This window comes from Achroia grisella, unplaced genomic scaffold, assembly GCF_030625045.1.
Source record: "Achroia grisella isolate CSIRO2021 unplaced genomic scaffold, CSIRO_AGI_Agris_v1 utg512, whole genome shotgun sequence".
Lineage (NCBI taxonomy): Eukaryota > Metazoa > Arthropoda > Insecta > Lepidoptera > Pyralidae > Achroia > Achroia grisella.
Window position 1 is genome coordinate 599,233 of NW_026712906.1, and position 24,001 is coordinate 623,233.

At 31.1% G+C, this 24,001-nt stretch overlaps 2 protein-coding genes across 3 annotated transcripts in view; one reads left to right on the forward strand and one right to left on the reverse strand.

Annotated features, from left to right (window-relative positions):
• The first annotated feature begins 214 nt into the window (after positions 1–214).
• Positions 215–759, forward strand: LOC131846823 (cytochrome c oxidase assembly protein COX19). Its single transcript, XM_059196235.1, has one exon. The coding sequence runs from the start codon at positions 397–399 to the stop codon at positions 658–660; it is 264 nt and encodes an 87-aa protein (XP_059052218.1). The 5' UTR covers positions 215–396; the 3' UTR covers positions 661–759.
• Positions 760–3,757: 2,998 nt separating this feature from the next.
• LOC131846883 (matrix metalloproteinase-14-like) overlaps positions 3,758–24,001 on the reverse strand; it is a 186,685-nt gene continuing 166,441 nt past the window's right edge. For both annotated transcript variants that reach the window (XM_059196311.1, XM_059196310.1), the window contains exons 5-12: positions 16,975–17,124; positions 9,942–10,084; positions 8,577–8,735; positions 7,965–8,497; positions 7,085–7,226; positions 6,362–6,521; positions 5,773–5,876; positions 3,758–5,365 (exon numbers count right to left, since the gene is read on the reverse strand). In XM_059196311.1, the coding sequence (XP_059052294.1) occupies positions 5,091–5,365; positions 5,773–5,876; positions 6,362–6,521; positions 7,085–7,226; positions 7,965–8,497; positions 8,577–8,735; positions 9,942–10,084; positions 16,975–17,124 (1,666 nt within the window). In that variant the 3' untranslated portion in view covers positions 3,758–5,090. The remainder of the gene's footprint in view (positions 5,366–5,772; positions 5,877–6,361; positions 6,522–7,084; positions 7,227–7,964; positions 8,498–8,576; positions 8,736–9,941; positions 10,085–16,974; positions 17,125–24,001) is intronic.

Here is a 24,001-nt window from a genome sequence, read left to right on the forward strand (position 1 = left end):
CTGGCTTATCATACTGCCCTTTATGTTTAGAATTAAGATAATATAAAAAAATATATTACAAATATACAATCTACTGTATTGTGGGGCTTTTCCTTCTGGCTTAATAAATTAAAAGACATCGTGAGGTTTTTGGCTCCGGCGATTTTAATGGGATTGTTATGTCAGCCAAGTACTTAAGTTATAGTTTGGACTTAAGTCAATTCAAATGTCAAAATTGAAAAGTACTCTGAGCATTAATGTAAATATTTATTTATTTAGAATATATAATTTATTTTAACCTAGTATCTTATTTTTATTAAGTTTGTGAATTTTGTTTTACTATGCGTTAAAGTGAAATAAATCTAATAGTATAAAAATAATAATTGATGCAGGAAAGTGGGATGATAATTAGTGAAAATGTCGACAGCTATGACTTTTGGTCAAAAACAGTTTATTCCAACTCCACCGGACAAAGGCAGTTTTCCACTGGATCACGAAGGGTTGTGTAAGAAGACAATGACAAAATACATGAAGTGTTTACTCAGTAACAATGGTAATAATTCTTTATGTCGTGACGAGGCTAAAGAGTATTTAGCATGCAGAATGGAAAATAACCTAATGCTTAAAGAGGATTTTTCAAAACTGGGTTTTAAAGACATAGAATCAAACCTAAAGAAATGATGTTACCAATGCTACTTATTGACCATAGATTTATATTTGTAATAGATAGATGTTGTTACCAATAACAAATAAAATAGTGTAAATAAGTGTTAATTTAGTTTGATTGTATGACATAGTTATTAGTACCTACCAATTTATGGAATATATACGGACCTAATACAATATTAGTTCAATAATAAGATAATTCTTCCTTATATTTATACTTATAATATTTTAAAAAGCTTGAATGCAATTGATCTTCCTTACTATTAAGTCAACCAGAGTTACCAGCAAAGAGTACAATTTTGTTGTATTGTTCAGATATTGCTAAGGAAATATAATAATATATATATGAATATATATATTGGTAAGGAAATATTTGCCATAATAAAAAAAATATTGATTTATATGTAATCTGCATGATACATATTTATGCTTGCATGTATATGTAGACATATCCATAACATCCCTGGTAAACACAGATGGCGTACTCAATAGATTGATTACATGAGTTTTTATTTAATGACTCTACAGTTATATTTAGAACTCAAGAACTGGCATAAAAAGCAGAGTTTAAAATTTTCAAACTATTTTACCATCACTATTTTATAAGTGTTCTATATATGCAAAGCCATAATATAATAATGCTTCATCAATCATTCATAATTATAGTAAATGTATTCTTTCACATGGATCTTTATACCTGTATATAATCTTTTCAAAGAAAGTAAATATATCTATTCAAATATATTATCTTCTGTAAGAAACCTAAACTATTTGGGATATCAAAATCATAGGAGAGGTAATTTTTTATATTATATTCTGTGACTGATGGACAGAAAAGTAGTACCAATTAGGTTTACCTTTTTGGATCATAGCCTTGTTAACCACACAAATCAATCTTAAAAATTTATATGACAATATGAAGAATAAAAAAAAACACTAATTCCACAGAAAGTTCTTTATTTGTTTTTATTTCCTTAAATAAAAATTTATATTATTTAGTTGCTTACCCATAATTACAAATATTCACTGAGTGGTTATTTTAAAGATTACAAATACAAAAAACTTTGATTTATTATATTTTTATTGCCAATGAGTTATGGCAGTTTTATAAGTAAATATCACAGTTATTATTTAATCGTTTGTGACCGACAAAATTGTAAAAAAGCTAATGTATTAATATTTTATAATTACTAAAATAATGAGTGACTTGATTGGTTTATACTGATTTCTTGTACATAATGCAAGTCACTCGGGATAATATACCTACTTAGTACCTAAATTTAATGCATACTGATACAAATATTATTCATATCATTATATATAAGTGCTTATTTTAAATAAAACTGCTGATTGCACAAGAACATACATAGTATTTGCATATGGGTATCAAACGCTCTTATATAAATAGGCAATAGATACAATAGTAATTAATTTGTGGTTGTTGTAAGACATTTACTGCAACAACCAACCAACAGTAAATTATAAAAATATCGAAAGAGAATTTATTCTGTACAATAACTAACTATAGTAAGCACCATTATTCATCCTACAAAACTTCATTAGAATTCTAACATCCCATTTCCTTGTTGGCAACACAATTTAACTTTCATATCCCACATTGAAGTAGATACTTACCCACTTACCTAACTCGCATTTTCACAATATATTTATAAGGCCATATTGTTTTTATAAGGTTAACATTTTCTATCATAGACAGTTAAATATTTTGGTACAGAATGAGGATTTCTTTATATCATTATTAAAGAACCTATTCTGAGTTTGAAGTCTCCGTGGAAAAAATATATAACTACTTGTGTGCACCTGATATCCTATTTGACTTTTTAGAATGATTAGGAAATTTATAGTAGACATTTTTTTTCTTTTGTCTTGACAGTAAATACGAAATAGTAACACAATTTGCAGATCACTTATGTATAAAAGGCACAACTAATACAGCAGCTGCATACTAAGTATAACTGATAGGTCCTATTTAACTATTCCTATGTTGTAATTTTATAATTATTATATGATCTTAGTCCTTACTACGTTACTTAGCATTATTTACTATCATCAGCAGTAGATAAATAATACCTACTTATGCTCTACCATAGTATTTTAATGATAATCTAATATGATGGTTTTATTCTAATATTCATATATGATAAGTATCAATTTTCATTGGTAGCTAATATATATATTTTCATATAGTAATTCAATATCTCATACAATTAAACAATATTTTATGATTATAAAATTCATCAAATAATATTTTTTTAAATTTAGTAGCGACATAATATGTTGATTATAAGATTTCTTAAAGTTAATTCTCCGATTATGTTAAGACAACTGTAAGTTAAGTAAAAGCTAGTTTGAGATGTTGAAATAAACAGGTTACAGGGGTGTATCTATTTGTATCGTAGTAAATTATGAAAATGGAAACTTGTTCAGGAAATTACGTTGTAGTTACGGTTTGAACTAATATTATTTTGTAAAAATTGTTAACAGTTGTGTAGCGAATCTAAGAAAATGTTTGCAATTTTAACTCATCAATGTACTCATATTCAGTGACACGCGTCTCTATTATAGGGTACTGTCTTGACTGGATAAATATTTTGTCTGCAGTGGTTAAAAAAATCTATATACCCAAACGGTATTATATAGTCACATAGGTATTATGTTTCAGTTGAGATAAACTCGACGATATTTTAATACTTGCCAGTACTTGCCACATTGCATAGCGGTTCACCTTGATGACAATGCGGCAAAACATTAAGGAACATTTTATCATGTCCAGTTTACGGTAATTGTTACTGGAATTAAATTGACAATGTCAATTTCCTTAGGTAAGTTTCGTATATTTTTTTTACTCAACAAACTATGTATAAGATAATTTAAAAAATCTATGGACATTTTAGTGAATTTGCTAGATCGGAGATATGCATGCAAGGTTTCATTTTCAGTGTATTACTATGTCCTGAAAGTTAAGTTTCGTATAAATCGCTACTAAATATCTAAGTAGGTACCGTAGTAGTAATAGTAAATAATAATATCTAGTTACCTACTGTTACGTTATAAAAATATATATTTGCTGTTCAAATGAGGTTAGGGATACTACAAAAACCTCTTTGATTCTCTTTTAAAAATCCTTTTCATTTCATCATACTGTTAAAATATATTTGTCTATACCTCTACGAAACTACCAGATTATACCAGTTCAAGTCACAAGCTGAAGCCACATTAGTCAGTTGATGACCTCTATAACCTTTTAATACATTACATATATCTAATTTTATTTATAGTTTATATACTATATATCCCAATATATTACAATTACAGATTATATGTACCTCTTTTAACCAGCATAAGAGATAGTTACCTATCAATTTAACACTACGTTTTTCAAATTATGATAATAATATCACACAATTATGATATTAAATTAGATTAATATATTTATTAGTCAAGGCATTGTAGATATCTTTGTGTAATATATCTGAGTTTTATTTGTAATGGTAATGATTTTCGTCGAAGACGAATTATTTAACATGTTTATAAAAATGCTACAGAAAGTCGTAGTGATTAGTAACTATTAAATCTATAATGAAAGAATTTAAACGGTATGTCACCTATTGTGAAAAATACATATATTACATATTAAGAAGATTAATTGAAAAATGCACACATTAAATATACTGACATCGACGGACAATACAAACTGTACAAAAGCTAAATGAATGGTGTTATATACCTTACAAGTCATTAACAAACCAAACACGCGATCATATTGAGATCAAAATGTACATAAACATCTCAAACAAATATTAAAATGCATCATCACTAGAATAAAATTATTCTATTAAGTTTACATAAATTTATATATTACAATTTAATACTAAAATAGGCAGTGCATTATTTGCGCAATAGTTACCTATTCTGTAATTCTAAACCATATCAATAGTAGCGATATGTAGTTAGGTACAACATGTTGCACACATTTTAACTAGCTAATAAATGTGTGAATTTAACCGAACAACTTAGGACTATCAAAAGTGGCACTCAATTATTTAATATTATAGCAGTCATATACAGGACAAAACAGTAGATATATTACTGTTGTGTATTATTTAATGCAACGATATACTTTTTATTTTCTGAATTTTAGTGCCAGACAAAGTCGCAAGGAAAATGTTTTAAAATAGAATACGACTACACTTTAGTTCAGGCATTGTCCTTCTATCTAAATCAGTAGGTCCTAGCTTCCCGTCTCCAAACAATAAGACGTCGTATGCGCCATCTCGTGCTATATCATGCTGTTGCCAGTATCGTCAACATAGTTTCTGACACAATACGATTATCACATAAAAGGTATATAATATGTTTTCTTTAACTCGTAATGTTAGGTAATTAATTACAAAACATATCTAACTGGGAACCATTTCATTGAACTATATCATAAAGAAAATATACCTTGTGAGTATAATGGCAACAGACGACAATAACGGTTGGAATTTACTGATATTTATTGATAATGGCGCAGAACTAGGTGATCGCATAGTGGAGCCGGGTGCGGGCAGATATCGCTCTTGCTCCCGCCGTGCGCTTCGTTCTGAAGGACAATTCATCCAGTGTGGCCCTGAAGGTTTTTGTCTCTCGTGTTCCACTTGCATATGTAGGTCGTTGAACTTCCAATAACCTTTGCCTTTGAAGAAGTAAGTTTTACCTGTTGATAGAAGATGTCATTATTTGAAAATTGTATTAGCGAGTAGTTGTTAATGAATAACTTTTATCAAAACTTATGTTAAATAACCCATATGGTTCAGAAGTCCATAGTGTACGTTTACAGTTTAATTTCAGATGGACCGTATATGTTCCTACTTGATTGCCACTACCGTGGTGGCAAGTACAATGTGTATAAACAATTCTATTTTCAATATTTCCTTCGTAGTTATAGATTGTGGAAGTGATGTTTCAAGTGGAATTGATTTATTTGACACAGTTTCCAAATAGTTTTAAGTATGATATTTAAGATTGTTCAGTCAAAGAGTGTTCATAAAATCTCCAATGCTTTGAAGTTATTTCTTTGACACTAAAAAAAATATCCATAAGATATAAAAAAACGTTATTTACCATCTTTCCATTGAAATACGCTGTCAATATTGTATCCAACGCCATACCACATAGACATATCACGAGGGTAGTCAGGTTCAACGAGACCTACTTCTTCATCATATCTGTAATATAATGTGTTCCATTAGCAATATAAGGTGCACTCCGCCATGAAAGTTGAGCAGTTAAAAATTAATATTTTGTATTGATATGAATATGTAATGCGAAGAAAGTGTTTTAACGATGGTATTAAATAAGAAGAAATAAAAGTTAAAAAAACAGATGGATTGTGTGAAAGATGATATGACGAGAAAAGGATTAAATACAGAGTTTACTGCGAACAGAGAAATGAAAGGTTTAAACATATTACGCTGATCGCAAGTGATTCGAGATTAGAAAAGAAAGGTAACGTTCTCCGCCGTGGGTCCTCATAGTGCGTTCGCTCGAACTTAATGTTTTAGGTCCGATACCAATGTAAATAGAGGTTCAAGGTTCATGATTATCTACTACGATATAAAATCACATCTTAGTGCTGCATTGTTGGAAAGAAAATATTACGGGGACGAAGTTACTGGATTTGTTAGTAACCAATAAAAGTATTAAAACTTACTTCCAATACATAGACTCACTGAAAAAGTAAGTTTGGCTATTATGTCCCCACACCATAGCTGCGTCCAACTTTTCTAAACCTGCTGGTAATCCAAGTTCACTCAGTGGTTTTGGATATCCAGGCAATAAGTTTTGTATGTCAAACAAGTAAAGTTCTTTTCCTAAAAAAATAATTAAAATTAATTGTTAAATACTGAAAACTATAATTTATTACATTAATATCCTTCGCCAATTTTCACAGTGTCATTGTGTCCCAAGTCGCCAAGAGCTTAAATTATGTGTACTAAACAACTGATACAAATATTAAAATACATTTTTTTTGTAAATACATACATAATATTCATAGACAATACGCAAGACATTATTAGATACCTAAAAAAATTAATAGAGGCTTCGGGAAGAATAGACACGACATATACAAAGTTTGCAGGAATGAACTAGCCATGTAACAGTTTTAAAATGCGAACCCGCTAACTTAGCTCGCATGTACAAGTCTCAAATGGTTCATAGAAATTGCAAATTTATCATTTCGAATCCATTACAATTGAGAATTGAGAAATAAAATCATTACATGGTATGCATGTATAGGCTCCGGGTGTAAGTAAATCCAAGATAACGACATAATAACGTTATCGATTATTGCTACGAAACTTGAAATAAAATTTTACAGTGCCAAGAGAAGTTACAAGAATAGGCTAGAAATGGCAGTTTATCGATTTATTACCTATGAAGATTGCGATCATTTTATCTGGCCTCTCGTAAACTGCATCGACATGTGTAAAATTTTTTGGTAATCCTGACCACATTCTCGATATATCCATTGGATATCCGTCATAACGACCCTGTTCTCCTATTCTCCAATGATACTGGAAAGGAAACAATAAATTATAAATGGACATTTAGGTATATAATTTATATTTATTTATTTTTATAATTTTAGTTTAATTCCTGTTACTATAAATAATTTTATAAAGGTCATCAATTAGATAAATGCTACCTGTAATAAACAAATTTTGATTTAGGTACACGATAACTGATTGGCATACTTCTTTGTTATTGTAAACACTTATAAACAAATTAAAAATAGATAATTCAGTTTTTTTTTTAATTTTATTTGTAACTAGTTACCCACCCCGGCTTCGCACGGGTGTACATGTATTATACATATAAATATTCCTCTTTAATTACTCTATCTATTAAAAAAACCGCGTCAAAATACCTTGCGTAGTTTTAAAGATCTAAGCATACATAGGCACAGACAGCGGCAGCGACTTTGTTTTATGCTATGTAAAGATAATGATAGAAAAAATACACGTAAATATTTGCCGAGATATTCACTAATAGAAGTGTTGGTATTGTAAGGGAGGCGAACCCGTACTCGGAAGATGAGGAGGCAGAGTGTTAAATCGTTAGAACAGCAATGTCGTCATAGCATTAAAGAAGAAGAGTTCCTCTCAGCCAAAATCGCGGTAAACGACTACCCTATGACCAGTCACGTTAGCCTGTCACTTTGGCAATGACGAGTTGGAGGTACACCGTCTGGTTTTTAGTGGGTGAATACTTTCCATACATTAAATAAAAGAGGAGAAAAATAAACCACTTACCCTATTTTTGAAAATGAACAGTTCTCCTCGTATAAGTGCCACAGCATCATAATTAGTGTTACACGTGTCCGGTTTGTTAGGCGGTGGAGTAGGTCTAGAAGTTGTTGGTCTCGGAGGATAGTAAGGTCTTCTAGGATAATCATGTCTCGGATCAGTTGGATAATGTGGCCTAGGATACCTTGGGTAGTCAGTGTTTACTTGTGGATAACGGGGACGATAATAATGCGTAGTTGTTTCGGGCCGAGGGTAGTGATTGTTTGTTCTTCTTGGATGTTCTTCTGATGCATTGTAATGGCGACGGTCGGGGTTGTAAGGATGCCGTTCGGGGTTAGTTCTGTCAGGGTAGGTTGGATATTTGTGGCGTGGATATGGTGTATAATCGTTTCTATGGTACGGGTGCCTATTGTGATGGTGGTGCACGTAAGGTCTTTTCGTTGTTGTGGTGGTCGTTGTCGTGGTTGTTGTGGTTGTTGGGGGTGGAGTTTCTATTGGATAATATGGTATTTTCGCCCATGGTTTTCTGACTTTTGGACCTAGAAATAATACATTTTATATATTATTTATATATCTAAATGATTATTTAAAAATTGTATTAATTTTCAATTTACTTACCATACATCTGCTGGATGCCATTACGATCATCCTCGGGAAGTACAAAATTGGGTTGGATGCCTTGGTACCAAGGAAACATAAGTGCTCCTTTGACTGAACTGTGACTTAAGCCCAGGGAATGTCCAAATTCGTGCGCAGCCACAGCGAATAGAGAAGTACCTGAAAATATAATAACTCGATCTTTAAATTATGACTATGTGTTATAATCTATTCTATATTTTTTTGAGAAATAAAATACCTTAAACTCTAAAATCGTGATAAAATGAATAAAGGATTGAAAAGTATTCAGAAGCTTGAAAAAATTGGCCTTTGAATATATCATACTAAAAATGAAAAGCAAATATCATTTTCTTTTTGAAGTTGGTTGAAAATGCTTTCTTATTCATAGCTTAGTAAATAGTATTTAGTAATAAGTACTTAAATGTGGTTTGGGACAAATAAAGGTGAATATTTACATATGACCAAGCCAACACAATTCAGAATGGTTTCGGAAGCGACCGTTGTTCATGTAAATTATCACGTGTGAAACAGAGGAGAGTAATCTGGCGCAGCCTGAGCCGGTCTGCGCTGCGGTTGCTACATCTATTGCATTGCGACCGTGTTTATACCATATATACGTTACTATCCTATCATGCACGAACCTCAGTTTACTGTCAAAATTACAAGAATCATGAATAAAACGTCGAAATTAACAAATTAAATTGCGAATTTTCAAGCACGTCAAGCAACGAATTATAACATATGTATGTATAAAAGTAATAAAATTAATGTCTTCACGACTACAATCACAGATGTGCTAGTATAGGTAGGGTGTTGTGGTGAACGTAACTCAGCATTCTTACATTTCGCCGAGAACATTTAAACATTTAAATATTCAATCGTTAACTGTTGGATTAATTTGCTATGTTATAGGCGTATTTCACTACCAGAGGGCTAGTCATAAATGTAATAAGACACAAATGTTTCATTTATATTACTCCAAAGAGAGACAGTTTGTTGTAATTATCTATATTCTACATTACGTTAAAGTATATAAAATAGTTGTGCCCGCATTAAATTTCAGTATATAAATTTCAATTAAATATATAGCCTATATATTAAATATTAGTAGCCTATATAGTAGTAGCCTGTAAAGTTTTATAAGTTACTACTATATTATTGTAGAGTTTCATAAAAATCCGTTCAGTAGTTCTTGCGTGAAAGAGTAAGAATCATACTTACAAACTTTCGCGTTTATAATATTATTAAGATTATTTATTATTAATATATCTGGAGAAATATATAACATTTATGATAACAATAAAGCTTTACTAAACTTAGACAATATCAATATCTATAATCTGTATAATTATATATCAATCTCACCTTCATCATCATCCTTTGGATGCAACAGCCACAGTTCATCGTCATCGAAGTGCGCGTCGCCGCCTCGTCCTGTACCCGGGAAGAACGCATGTGCTAGAATCAGCCCACGTCCGTCAAACGGATATGAATCGTCATGGTAACCCCTGTGAACAATTACGGTTTTATTAGTTTATCAGATAATATAAATAACTAGCTGTTAGCCGCGACTTCGTTCGCGTGGAATTTATCTTTTTTTATTTTTTTTATCTAAAGTATAAGCAGCCCTAGTACTTCATATAACATCAGCTATCTGAAAGTGAAAGTTCCGTTAGAATCGGTCCAACCGTTTCAAACATTATCTAGAACAAACATACAGAGACAGACACGAAAAAGTAATTTTTTGATATATTATCTGTATATACTTCATAAGCTTATAATTTAACTACTAACTTATATTATAACTTTTTTACAAAATAAAAAAGTTGATACATTTTATTTTCTTATATATATATATAAAAGTCTAAGGTAGAGTAATATTCAGAGAGTATCATGTAATAAGAGTTAGAATATAATTATAGAGCAATACGCGCGAATGTATTTCTGTAATGCGTATAAAATTATTTGTTTTGACTATATTATTATTATTTGTATATAATTATAGAGCAATGCGCGCGAATATATTTCTGTTATATAAAATATAAAATTATTTGTTTGTTTGAAAATTACTAATCCCACTGTAAAAACTTAAATATATTAATCGTGTGTACACTAAATAATAATTAAAAGTGTAGAGAAATAGTATTCGACAACTTGATTTAACTTTACCTCGAATAGGTACATCTGTAACAATACCGAAAGTGTAAATATACTTAATTTTTATGGCTTTGATTATATACCACACAAGATTAAATATCCCAGCAAAATGGTCTGCAGAGACTTTGGTTGTTGATAAAAACAGTCGTACTAAAATAATAATATTCATTCCCAACAAACAACAGTTGATGGAGTGGACAGAGCCTGCAGAGCAATCAAACTTGCGTCCCAGGGGTTCGCTGCTCGGCCAGTGCCCACCTAATCATTTTTCGCACCAATAAAACAAAGGAAAGACCTCACCCATGCATATTTTACACAGTATTAGCTGACTGCTGTTGTGTTATTGAGTTACTAGGAAGTTCCTCAATTATTTGTTGTGGTGTTCGTTATTTCCAACACACATATCCTTTTTTTGTTGTATACTTTGATTTGTGTTATATTTGGGATATTTGAAATATTTGATGTATTATTAGTATCTATAGTTATATTTATTAAATTTACTTTAAAGTGTGATTTGTAAAGTTACAGCAACACATACTACCTCTAATGTTAATTAATTAATAAGATTACAATAACACGGTTACTTAAACTAAGTAAACGATTAATTTATATTTATTATACAGATTTTGTTATTCTATTATAATTTTTTTTAATCATGAATAGATAGACGTCACCTCAAATGTTTCTGATCAATACTAAGTCTAGAACTAAAGCTGTTTCTAGCAACTAGTATGAGAATAGCGCCTATTTTCATCTGATATTTGGGTCACCTTAATTGTGCGAGCATCTATCTAGACAGTACCTACTATTTAAATATCTTTCACAAGGCTTGCCAAACTAAGGGTTGACTTGACAGTTCTAGGTAGCTAGAGAATCTATTATGGGTTTAAGGTGGTTTTTGTTAAAATAGTTGCTGGTAATAGCACCCATAAATAGGGTGACGAAAATTTAAATAGGTATTTACGAGTATTTGTAAAAAAAATATAAATTAAATATTTTGACTCTGGTAGAGGGAACACCATTATGTTTGTAAAAAACGATTATGTGTATCCATTTGATAAAATAAGGTATCTATATGTAAATAATAATTATTTACTTCAACTAATTTATTATTAATTCCTTTATGATTTGCTTTAACTTCAAGTAACTGCCTATCTGAGATCAAATAAATATGGATATAATAAATAATACTCTCTAATAAATATAATAGAGACAAAAAGCTTAACAATTTACGTCAATCGTAAATCTGTGAACTGTAATCAACTCGATTCATGTTATAGGATCGAGTATTGTATCTACCTACCTACTTACAATTTGGCACGTATTTCGAATAGGAAAGAAAGCCAATCGCATGAATTTCGTAGCGAAACACTTTGAGTGCTATTTATATAATTCTACAGTCTATAAAATGTCTATTTTTCACAAGTTGTCGAAGTCAGTTAATATTTCGACTACACATCTTTTATTACTGTCACAGTTTATTAAGTAGTAAATCTTGAGTGCATATAATACGGTGCGATTTATTACTTTGTATTTTTAGATATAGTTAGGAATAATTCAATAAGGTAACTTTATGTTCCATCTATATCTATTTTAATAAAATGTTATAAATATGGCAAATAACTATTCGAAATATAAATTCTGAAGACTTTGTTTATAGTTCGAATTATTTTAGACTGGACTGTCTTTTGCAATCAATTTAATATTTAGCAATATAGATTTAAAAAATGAAAAGAAGGTTTTGCATGTAGAGTTGAAATTTAATTGTAACTATTATTAAAAAATACGTTGATTCTGCATCAGTATACCATATTGACACGTATTTTTTATTCTTTTATGAATAATTGATTTTAATATTTAATAACTTAGTGGCACTATATATTACTGTACACAATAGGAAGCTCAGTCGTAGATAACTGTAACAAACGAAAGGCATTTATAGTGTGCAATATAACTTTAACGGCTCGCATAAAATCCAAGACAGGTACGCATCGCCGCATTTGATACGCATCCTGTATCCTGCGACATCAATAATCTATGACGATGGTGTTATAAAGAGAAATGATACCCATTGAATTCTCGATATAAAAAGCGTTTAACCACCGACGAAAACCGTGTTTAAAGATTCTTTTTTTTCATATAATTTTTAAGATGGTAATTATAGACAGAGTATTATTGGCAAGATAGTCTTACAAATTACGGCTAATAAAATATTAAAAGAGAAATATTTAAAACTTTGTTCAGATAGAAGATTTTTTTTAAATCATTAAGTTAGTCATTATCATACCTTACGATTAGTATCTTTTAGTTTTATTATAACTAAATATAGTACCAGATTATAACCTTGAGACAACTAAAACGTATTATTATTAAATGCTGGTTTTCTCAAACATTTACAGCTTTGGCAATATATCTTCATAAGTACTATAAGGGAGATGTATTAATCTAGATTAATTTAATGGATATATTCATCTTGCATAGAAGAAGTTATCTTCTGTATTATGTTTTGAGTAAAATAAGAATAAAAATTTAATAATTTTTACAATGAAAATAAGGTAAATTTTTTCCTTTATACCCACAGCTATCAAGACGAGTAGAGATTGAATTACAATTACGTACCTACTTATACTTAGGAAAGTTATAAATAAGTACATGAGCACAAAAATAATAATTTTCCATCGAATAAATTATTCATTCTTATTACGAATTGTACCACTGTGAACATTGTATCTCCTAACAACCACTCATTTCCATCTCTAAAATCACCAGGTGCTTTCAAATTCACTTATATACGAGTACATTGTAGAAATCTCCAGTCAACGAACCACGACTTCAGCTTAGTATCTTAACGCAGAAACATAAACAGGACAGACATGTATGCGTATTTCAGGCCGTCATTGGGATGTTTTTGTGTGGCAGAACGAGCAGTACGCGCTCCAGTAACCGGCAGATCGAGAGACATGATTATTAGTAATAAAGATTACTGATTATATTGTTCGCAATGTCCCATGTCAGGTCGATTGCCACTTAGAAACCATCGATGTTTCCTGTCAGCGTTTACTATTATGGCACGAGATATATAAAAAGATGCCACAGTTTGTAGAGGTTTTCAAAATTCAGTTTGTATTGAACTGGGCGAGTTGCAAGTTTGCAACGATCGCAATATGTGGTCGCAATATGGCCGGCTGCTTAGCTTTTTGTCGTGCTACTTTCTCATATCGCTGTCTACGGGGATCTAATAAGCGAAACTTTGCCCTTCCTCATTCGATATGCGGCTCCTGTCGGCAGCTCTACGTCATTTGTCAGGATATGGTCGTGCGCTGTAGCGTTTGCTATGATTATCGTGGGACGTTTCTTGTCAATAACAAGACACTTATATTATCTACTTGTATTAGAAATAGATATTGATTTGATTACGTAAAAGTTATTTCATTATTTAATATAAATACTTAGTAAAATAAATTTTAATTCTGATATCCGTTTCACGGATTTGTATTTTGAAAATGTTTATAAAGTTATTTGTAGAGAATATAAGTACATGTGTACAAATTCATGTATATTCACAATATATGGGTTAATGTTTACTATTCACGAATATATGAACTATAAATTCTATGTGTGCATATACTTCAAATTTTGACATTTTTAAAACATGAATATGTATGTAGACGAGGGGTTCGTTCTGAAACGAATGACTTTTTCGTGCAATGAATACGAAAATCTTGGGGTAGTTTCATATCATGAGTACTTTACCGAGGTGAAGTTAATTTTCTTTATAATTTAAATCAAGATCTTGAAAAGAACGAAGATATATTTAAAATTATATCTAGATATTTATAGTTGCATACAATCCTGTAAATCAACTCATTCGGTACATGATCAAGATTTTTCTGTTATACATACATTGCGATTAGGGAGCGAGATTTCTGCCGTCATCTTTAGGATTAATTTTTGATTTTATATCGGAGTTGTCTTCACCGAGAAATCAGGCAGAAATATAAAATGAACCAAAAAGTCTTTTGGTTTTAGCCACTTGAGCACATGGATCTCTTTAGGCCTTTAGGCCATGACGCTATCTGGTACATATTTTATTTTACACCTAATGCCTACAAAAGGTTCATTAAGTACATTGTAAGAGACTGTTTTGAGTCACAAGATCGTTTTTATATTTCTAAACTGAGAGCAACGTACAACAATACCTACAAAAAGCTAAATTTTCTGTATATATGAATAGATATATTAGGTTCGTAGGCACAAATACGGGATTGTAGTGAATCGACTGATAAATGGAAGAGTGACTTTGTGTAGTCCGTCACGTCTTCGAAAAGAAGTGAATCCCGGAAAAAATGTCTCACGCGACAAGCCGTACCGATGCAATAGATGTTCTATATTTATCACAGAGTCCATTATTATTTAATTATGTATAGAAGGTACTTGTACCAATATATATAATACCTGCACATTTAAATTAATACTCGTATTTATTTTAGTACATATACTTACATTATGTTTAGATATACACGACGTTTTTAATCAATGTATGTTTATGCGGCTCATAAAATATTTTTATAAATATTCTGGCATGGAATATGTACGTACACCAAAACAGGTGTATCAATTTTATTGCATACTAAAAAGTGTTTTATTGATGCGTAGAGTTTGAAGGATATTTTCAATACTAAGTAGCTAGAGTAGCGCCATAGAGTAGATACAAAATATCGATTTTGATTTAAATATATTGTATAAAACAAATATTAGATAGAACTTATATAGCTCGTGTTATGGTTGGATACATTCATTGCTATACCTATAAGTGACATTATAATTGTTGTCATTCAGTTAAATAATAAATACAAAAGAATAAATAGAGATTGTGAATTTTCACTGTCTAACCTTTATTCTGATGGTTGGCAACCCTCGCACGAGTATCTCGCAAATCCCCTTAAAATGGATAGGACGTTTCTCTAAATCCTCACTTGATTATTATTTATTATCAATGTAACAAATTCGCTAACGAATTTCGAATTTTTTGGATTGTTATATACATTTTATTTGAAGTAAAGAATTAATCATTAGATAGCACAGTGATTATCACTATAATTTTTATTCAAAGACTAGTAGTAATAAACTACTCATATTTTATTATCACAGATCACACTTAAGAGATCTGTGAAATATTCTACACTATTTAATTATATACTGTTTTAAACTTGACGCGGTCATTATTTATACGTATAATTAGTAAAAATCACGGGATCTTACCACGTTTTATATTTATTTGCTGAGTTGACTATTTAATTGTTTACAGAGTTTTATTTTTAGTGTAATAACTTATTGTGTACAACTTATTGTAAGTACGTTTCTAACATAAATGTTTTGTTACAAAACAAAACGTGAAACTACAATACTTCACTAGATCAAATATATTTATTGAGTTCGTAACGCGACGTATTTTCCAATTGTGAAACGATTCAAATGATTATTTTATCAAACGAAAGGATCTAACCAATTCCGCAGCTTTATATACCGAAGGCAAAGTATACTATTATTTTAACTAATATCTTGAGGAGTATTGAAAACATAAGACTCAGTTTGTATAGGTACATAAGACTCAGTTTATATCGATACATGACCTATAAATGTAATTACTTGCAGTAGTTTCAAGTCTGGTAAAGACGGGTCGCTGGTTTATAATCAATAATGTTTAATGGCCACTTTAATCTTGCCTCAATATTTATAATTACAAGATATTAAGTTAACTATTTCCGATAATGCTATTATTAGGTAGGTACATTGAATTATCTGCTTTTATATTAAATATTATAAAACCGATATGTAATATTATATTACGTATTTCAAATATGGATAGCTTTATTTGAATGAAAATTGTGTGCAAGACAATGAAAAAAAATAATTATTATATTACTTTGCTTTTAAGTTTCGGGCGGCATAATAAATACACTGTAATGCCTATGTTATTTAACTGTAGTGCGTTACTATTCTCGAGCATCAAAGCATTTAATGGGATAAATTGGAGAGAGAAGCGAATTCAGTTACAATTTTTTTACAATATCACAGACAATATGTATAACAGAGATGTAGACCCTCTAACATTACACAGTTTACTTGTTTACTTCATATGACTAAACTAGTGTCACTTCACATCGGACATAATCTCTCCTCATAAATGATATAAAATAATTATTCTTATACTATAACTTACTATTATGATATTACTTACTTAGCAAACGAGACTACAATGTCGGCCTTATCTGAATTGATCTCTCTGAACGTAAGTCTGGATGCCTGCTGCCAGACGTCGAGGGCACGTGCGAGGACGCTTCTGGTGCCGTAGGGGTCGAGCTGAGACGGTCGTTGCTTTGAATTCAAACTGTAAAACAAACATTTCATGAGAATCTTTCACTATTGTGACGAAATGTGACGTTGTTCAATAAAGAAATATAATATGGATATCTGGTTCCAAACAAAACTATTAATAATATTAAACAATGTAAACTAAAAAACAACTTATAAAAATGTACCAATTGCAGCAAGATACTCTTGCCAGTTCGCCTAAACTGAAGTAGCTAGCCGAACTGGACCTTCCCCTAGCGTCCAGTTCCAATTCAGTTCAGTAATAAAATTACAAACATAAACGGTAGAAATTGCCCTATTACATATTTAAAAAAAAATATCTAAAGTATTACTCAAATAAATATTAATTTACCAGACAAATATTTATTCACACTGAACGGGTGGTCGGCGTAGCACGTTGAAAGGTCTGACCGATAAAGTCATTAAAAACAAATGTTTATTGATAAAGTATCACGTTACATAATTAAATTCAGCCCCAATATCAAGTGGTCAGTTTGTACACTGGATTAAACAGATTTGCTTACTGTGCATATTAATTTGGAAGTTATCAATCATTATATTAAAAAGATTAAATGATTAATGATAATGATGGTTTTAATGCAAATAACGAGATATTTTCAATCTACTTTACTTTATAAAGTAAGAGTAAGGTTCCTATTCTCTTGGCGATATAAGCTAAAATAGAGCGGATTTCTTTATTCTTTATTCCTTATTGTACACACACACACACACAATAAAAAAATTATACAGAATAAATGTAATGTACAAGGGCGAGCTTATCTCTAAAAAGAGATTTCTTCCAGCAAACCTAGAAAATGTTATAGGATCGTGTATTAAATAGAATAGTCATACATACGTGTACGAAACGAGGAGATATTAAAATATTGTTCTAATGATATTAACCATAAGTATCAATAGACATACAATCGAATATTCATAAGTTAAAATATAGTTATAATATATACCTAAATATATAAATATAAAAATACGTCAGTATTGTGAAAGATAATACGTTTTTAATCGGCATTTGAATATTTCAATACTAGAACTGGCATGTATTTCGTGAAGTAAAGAGTTCCACAATCGAATATTCGGCGAATTTTACAATTGATGTTGAGTTTACCACATGTTAGAAATAATCAGAGCGATACTAGTATAGTTAGTATTGAACAAGTTTTTATTTAATGTATATTTTTTCAGGCAAAAGTTTTAATTAGATATTATAATCAATGTAAATACTATGTAGGCTAGGTTAGTAGGGCAGGTAGATGGATGCTTAGTGAGTGCAGTAATTACAAGTATGTATACAATGATAAGTGTATTATTGGATGTAGAAAACCATTCATATCACGTGGCCCTGCAGGGCCACTGTTGTGAGCAGCTTTTCACTAATGAAATAATCGCATTGTGGACAATTTGAGTGACTCGGCCCTATTTAACGCTCACTGCGTTCATTACATGGGATTTATGCGTTGTCATGTACACAGCGACGTCATTAGCTTTGCATCCAGTTTTAATTAGAGATATATACGAGATGCATTTGCCACAAAGCCTGATAATAAATATATACCCCTTTATAAGAACGCTACCACCAATACACTTCGACAAACATACGATGACTGATGATTTTTACTACTTCCAATACATTGCTTAAATATAATGTACTTAACATGAAATAGTGCAACCATCTGTACTAACTATATTTTCTATAGGGCATTAGTGGAGAATAATAAGACAAGTCAGGTCAGTCAATTTGGCGAATTCATTAGGAATTAAATATAATAGTTCCCAGAGGGGGGTAACTATTAACTCCTATACCTATTACCAAAAACCCGCTTCCGCTTTCAGCTCTTTGGGAGTACCTACTACTACACTAGCTAGTGTGATCTCTCTCTCTCTCTAGAGTCTAATTGTCTAGTATGCATTTAATAAATGTATCAAAAAGACGCAAGGGAAATATGCGGTGATAATATGTTAATGACGAAACTGGTAGTATTCGTTATGAAATTGGCTCGCATATGCACTTCTCTAAATAACTAGATCAGTACATTAAATATGATACGTGTAAAATAATTCGTGGAGTCTTTTTAATGGTCCGACCCGGCCCCAGGACAGTTAGTTGGTAGAGCAGCGGCCGCGGCGGCAGATGGAAACCGAAATTTATTATTGCCATATTAACATTGCCCGCCGTCCGTACACGCACTATATCAGCCAACTAGTTAATTGCAAGCCTTGGATGAAATTCGCAACCGCATTTCAAAGTTAATGTTGCTACGTCAGCTCAAAATAATGAGTTTGGTCGAATTGCGCTTGGGAATTCTCGGAAACAGCAACAATTTCTTTTTGATGCTGCGATAATTTTGTGTGTACGTTTTCAATTAAGTCATTTGCTTATGCGGTATGGGAATTAAATGGTTGTCTATTTAATTCGACAATCAACCATAGTCATCGTCAGTGTATATGCTATATACGGTACAATAAAATAATTCTTATTAATAAGTATTTATCTGTGATATCCGAGAAAAATGTTAATAATATCACTGCAACTAAAGAAAAAAAAGTTCCAACTAGATTTACATGGATGAAGCCAGAGATGTAAAATCTGAGAGTAGCAATTTCAATTTCTATGGGGCACGTGAGTTTTGTTCAAAGTTCTTAGTAGTGGTTTTGAAGAAGTTCGCGGCACGTTGCATGTTGGAGGGGTCGTTGAAGGAGTTTCGGACAAATAGAAGCCGGTTCGACCGTTAAGCAAATGTAAGGTTAGTGGGACACGTGATTTTGAAATGGTTCGACGCTTGGGGCACGTGGCCACGTGACTCTAGTGGAATTACAATACACGGCCCTCCTTCGTCTATAAGAATGAATGTCGACGTATCGTTAATGGTATATTTATATTTTTTCCGTAATACTTTTGAAAATTTTTTCAAATATTTCAATAGACATTATTTCCAATGAAATATGTACTATTGAAATGACAATTTTATAAATGTAATGAAAAATTTACAGAAACTTATCGTATCCATTAGAGACGGACACCAGCATGAGTTTACGATTATTTTAATTCACTATAAATGAGCATATATAAATCATTGTTATATTTATTGCTAATAAAATGGCATAAAGTGTGCTGATATTATCACATTAAAATATGTTTCTGTATAATTTAGCAGAGGCGGTGCGGGCATTTCGTTTATGGCGAGTAATAATAAAATAAAACATGCAATATGATGACGACATGGCGACATCTTCACTACGAAACGGGCATAATCTCGTTACGATGTCGTAACAAACAGATTTGTAAGCACGAACTTTATGGTCTGTGTCCAACGAGCTAAAATTTAATTTTCTGAAATAATCTGTCAGCGAGCCATTAAAATTATTCGGCCGTGTTCCCTCCTCGTGCCTCTGCCCTCGCGGAGGTTAAGTTTTACTGAAGGAGGTATAAATCCGACTAGAGAATTTATTCGCAATCTGTAACTCGTAACTTATTTTTCGTTTCTTAATCTATAGAAACAGGTATAATTGAAAATAGTTGTTACCAGCGAATTTGTCCGCATGGAGGGAAAAAAGACATTACATTAGTTATATGCTATTTAAAATTTCGCCCGATTGTTTCAAAGATTAGCAAAATAAACAAACAGTCAAAAACTTTATAACTATTTTATGTACGTACCGTAGATATATACTTTCTTACACATGTAGTGGAAATCTGTTAATATTTTTGTGAAAGAATTTACTGAGTTCCACTATCGTATATCGGTATTAATTAGCATTTGAGAGTATTTTTTCTACATTTATATTGGTGTAATGATTAATATAAATTCACTTGTAAATAAGTAGTCGAAAGTCGTTATGATTAAATTTACCTGAGATCACAAATACTGCAAAACGAACATTTACGTAAATGTTTGAAAAATATTATACATATATATTGAATGAGTCTGTCAACAATCATAATGGAAAAGACAGTGGGCACAAATTACATTTTCTTTTAGTGCCCGAAAATCTGGATTAGCATAAATATAATAAAATGTCAGTCGTCGCTGTCGGCCGAACGGTGGGCACCCGGCACGCGGCACTAGTGACCAGCAAGTTTATTTTTGCGCGTAATCAAATTGATATATGTAGAATAAAGAGATGTCAAATTATAGACTTAAATACGATTTAAATAAACTCGAATGATACATAAATGTTACTATTTTATCTATAAAATAAATTTCAAGAGTACTGCAAAAGACCAATAAATATAAGCCACTATTAAGTAATACTTAGGTTTGATTTTGATTCGAATTTGGCATGGTGTAGTTTATGTATGGATCGAATGCGACGCCTACATTTAAATATTAAAATATGAGAAGAGTTTCATCCTACCATTAACGAGTACTTGTACTTGTAAAATATAATATATATATATATATATATAATGTATAGTTGTAAAAGTTGAACCGGCATCGCCATTATGTACTGGTATAGTGTAGCTACATCAAGTTACCAAACAATCATACGGATCACTTGACGGTATTCGGTTACCGTAGCTACGGCACCGTAGCTAGAGATACTAGCTGTCACGTGACTTGTGGCTATAAAATTACAATAAGTGTATTAAAACTTACTGCAGTTGACAACATTTAATAATGAAGACTCACATAAAAAACTACTTAGATATTCTGCCCAAGTTTATCAGCAGAAGAACAAGTAGAAGGTTTTTCTACTGCCTGAGTTTCTAATGATTTTGGCTATTATATAGGTACTGCGAAGACACGAGTAGATAAATCCATAATATATTTACTTGATATTGTGATTGAAACAACAAATTATTCGAAACGAAATAAAATAAATATATTTTAAATATTTATATGTACCCAATGTTACACATTTTTACTCTACTACTCATTACACGAGTTTTACATTAATTATTTATTAATAATTATTAGTAATGTCAAAAATTGAATGTATCATTACACAGGCTAATGTAGCTTTATTATTTTTACATATAGCTTGATATTTATTTTTAGGACTATAGTTTTTGAAAACATTAAATCTATAAAAAAAATATCCTAAGTATTCTAAATCGATAAGTTAAAATATGTACATGAAAATATTAAATTTTAGTCCGCAATTAAACCTTATTTAACTTTTTTTAAGTAATATGTATAGAGGATCAATATTTGCAATGTTTTGTCAATATAAATGAATATAATATAATGTAATAATTACTGAAATCTAGTTATAATTCTAGTAATACATGTTTAATCATGTATTTTAGCTATATATATATATCTAAATAAAGTAATTAAAATATAGGAATATGTTGTTATCTGAAATACTATGTATTAATTATACAATTGTAATAACTTTACACCTAGGTGCCTATGTAAACTGTAATGATATTATGACTCATCACAATAATTGTAATATTCTATAATGGTTTTGTGTGATTGTAATAATTGTTCACTCTGGTGCAATAATGCAGTCCTTTGAAATTCCTCCCTATCGTCTCGAGGCGTCTTTCTGCCTCCTACTCACGACGTACAATGCAGATAAGCGACGTGGCAATAGGCATTGATGCTCACTGGGGATTTCAATAGCAGTCTTCCTCCTCAATTCTATGATAAAAGGATTAAAGCGAGATTTTCTTTAAGGAAAATCAACTTGGAATACCTACGTAAAGTTACTACCTATGTGATTTGACCGTATAACGAATTGTAGATATTCTTTAAAAAATGACCTAGTGGTAATCTTTCTGTTGAGCTACAGATACTATACTCTTCGTGTGTAAGAATTTATTGAGCAATCATTAGTGTACAATACGTATCACCGGGTCAAAGTCAAATCCTAATTGACCTTATCAACGAGCTCCTTTATCGACTGTCCACAGACGTTGCTCTTACATGTCCCATTGTTGAAAAGTTATTGACATTTTTTTAAGCTAAAAGCGATATAAATAGATCATTATATAAATCATATTTTAGACTTATGTAGTTTGAAATTTTGTCAACGTTTATTATTGTATTCAATAGATTAAAGTTAATTTGTAATTACATAAATAATTTTATGTATTCCGAACGAGTGGTTGAAAAAAATATTATCTCGTAGCTCGTAAGTACTGTCCTCGTTAGGTTACTTGTAATCTAATTTATATTTGCCGTTGGCCTATAACTATTCAAATACATTTCACAGAACCCCGGTTGTGTACTGTAAACATCAACTCTGCAATATAGTTACGATATAAATATATATTCACCGCTCGTCAGTGCATATAAGAGAAATTAGTGAATCTGGCCGGTGTAGCGCAGCCGGGGGCAGAATTAAGTCGAGAGTAACATTGTTATGATGGTAATGGCATATTACCGCTCGCTACGTGCGGGCATTTTCCGCGCGAGCTCTGCTACAAAATTGAAACGATTTTTCAGTGAGGCGATTGCATCCGCGTTCAGCGTTCGCACTTTTGATATTCATGTCGGTAATAGAGGCACCGTTAAGATTTTCAATTTTGAGTATTCTGTTATTTATATTTGATGTTAAAATCCATGTATTATTAAAGAATTATTCTAAATTTCACCAACCTTGCATTTGATAGTAAATCAGTGTAGGTAACATTTATAAAAGATCCGTAATTTATATAAAAATGTTATTAATAATATTACGAGAAATTATGCTTAGCACAGTAGTAGATAATTAAGAAAATGGTAATTGAAACTAAAAATACTAAATATTCTACACTTATTTAAAGTTTCTTTCATATTGAACATTGTAATTAAGTTGGATAATGGACAGGACACGTCCAGGGGGCGAATATATAATGTAGGTACCTGAGGTAACTTTTTCACTATATCATAAACAGATTGAACAGATACCTTACCTAAATACAAGGCATTAAATACTGTTTAGTT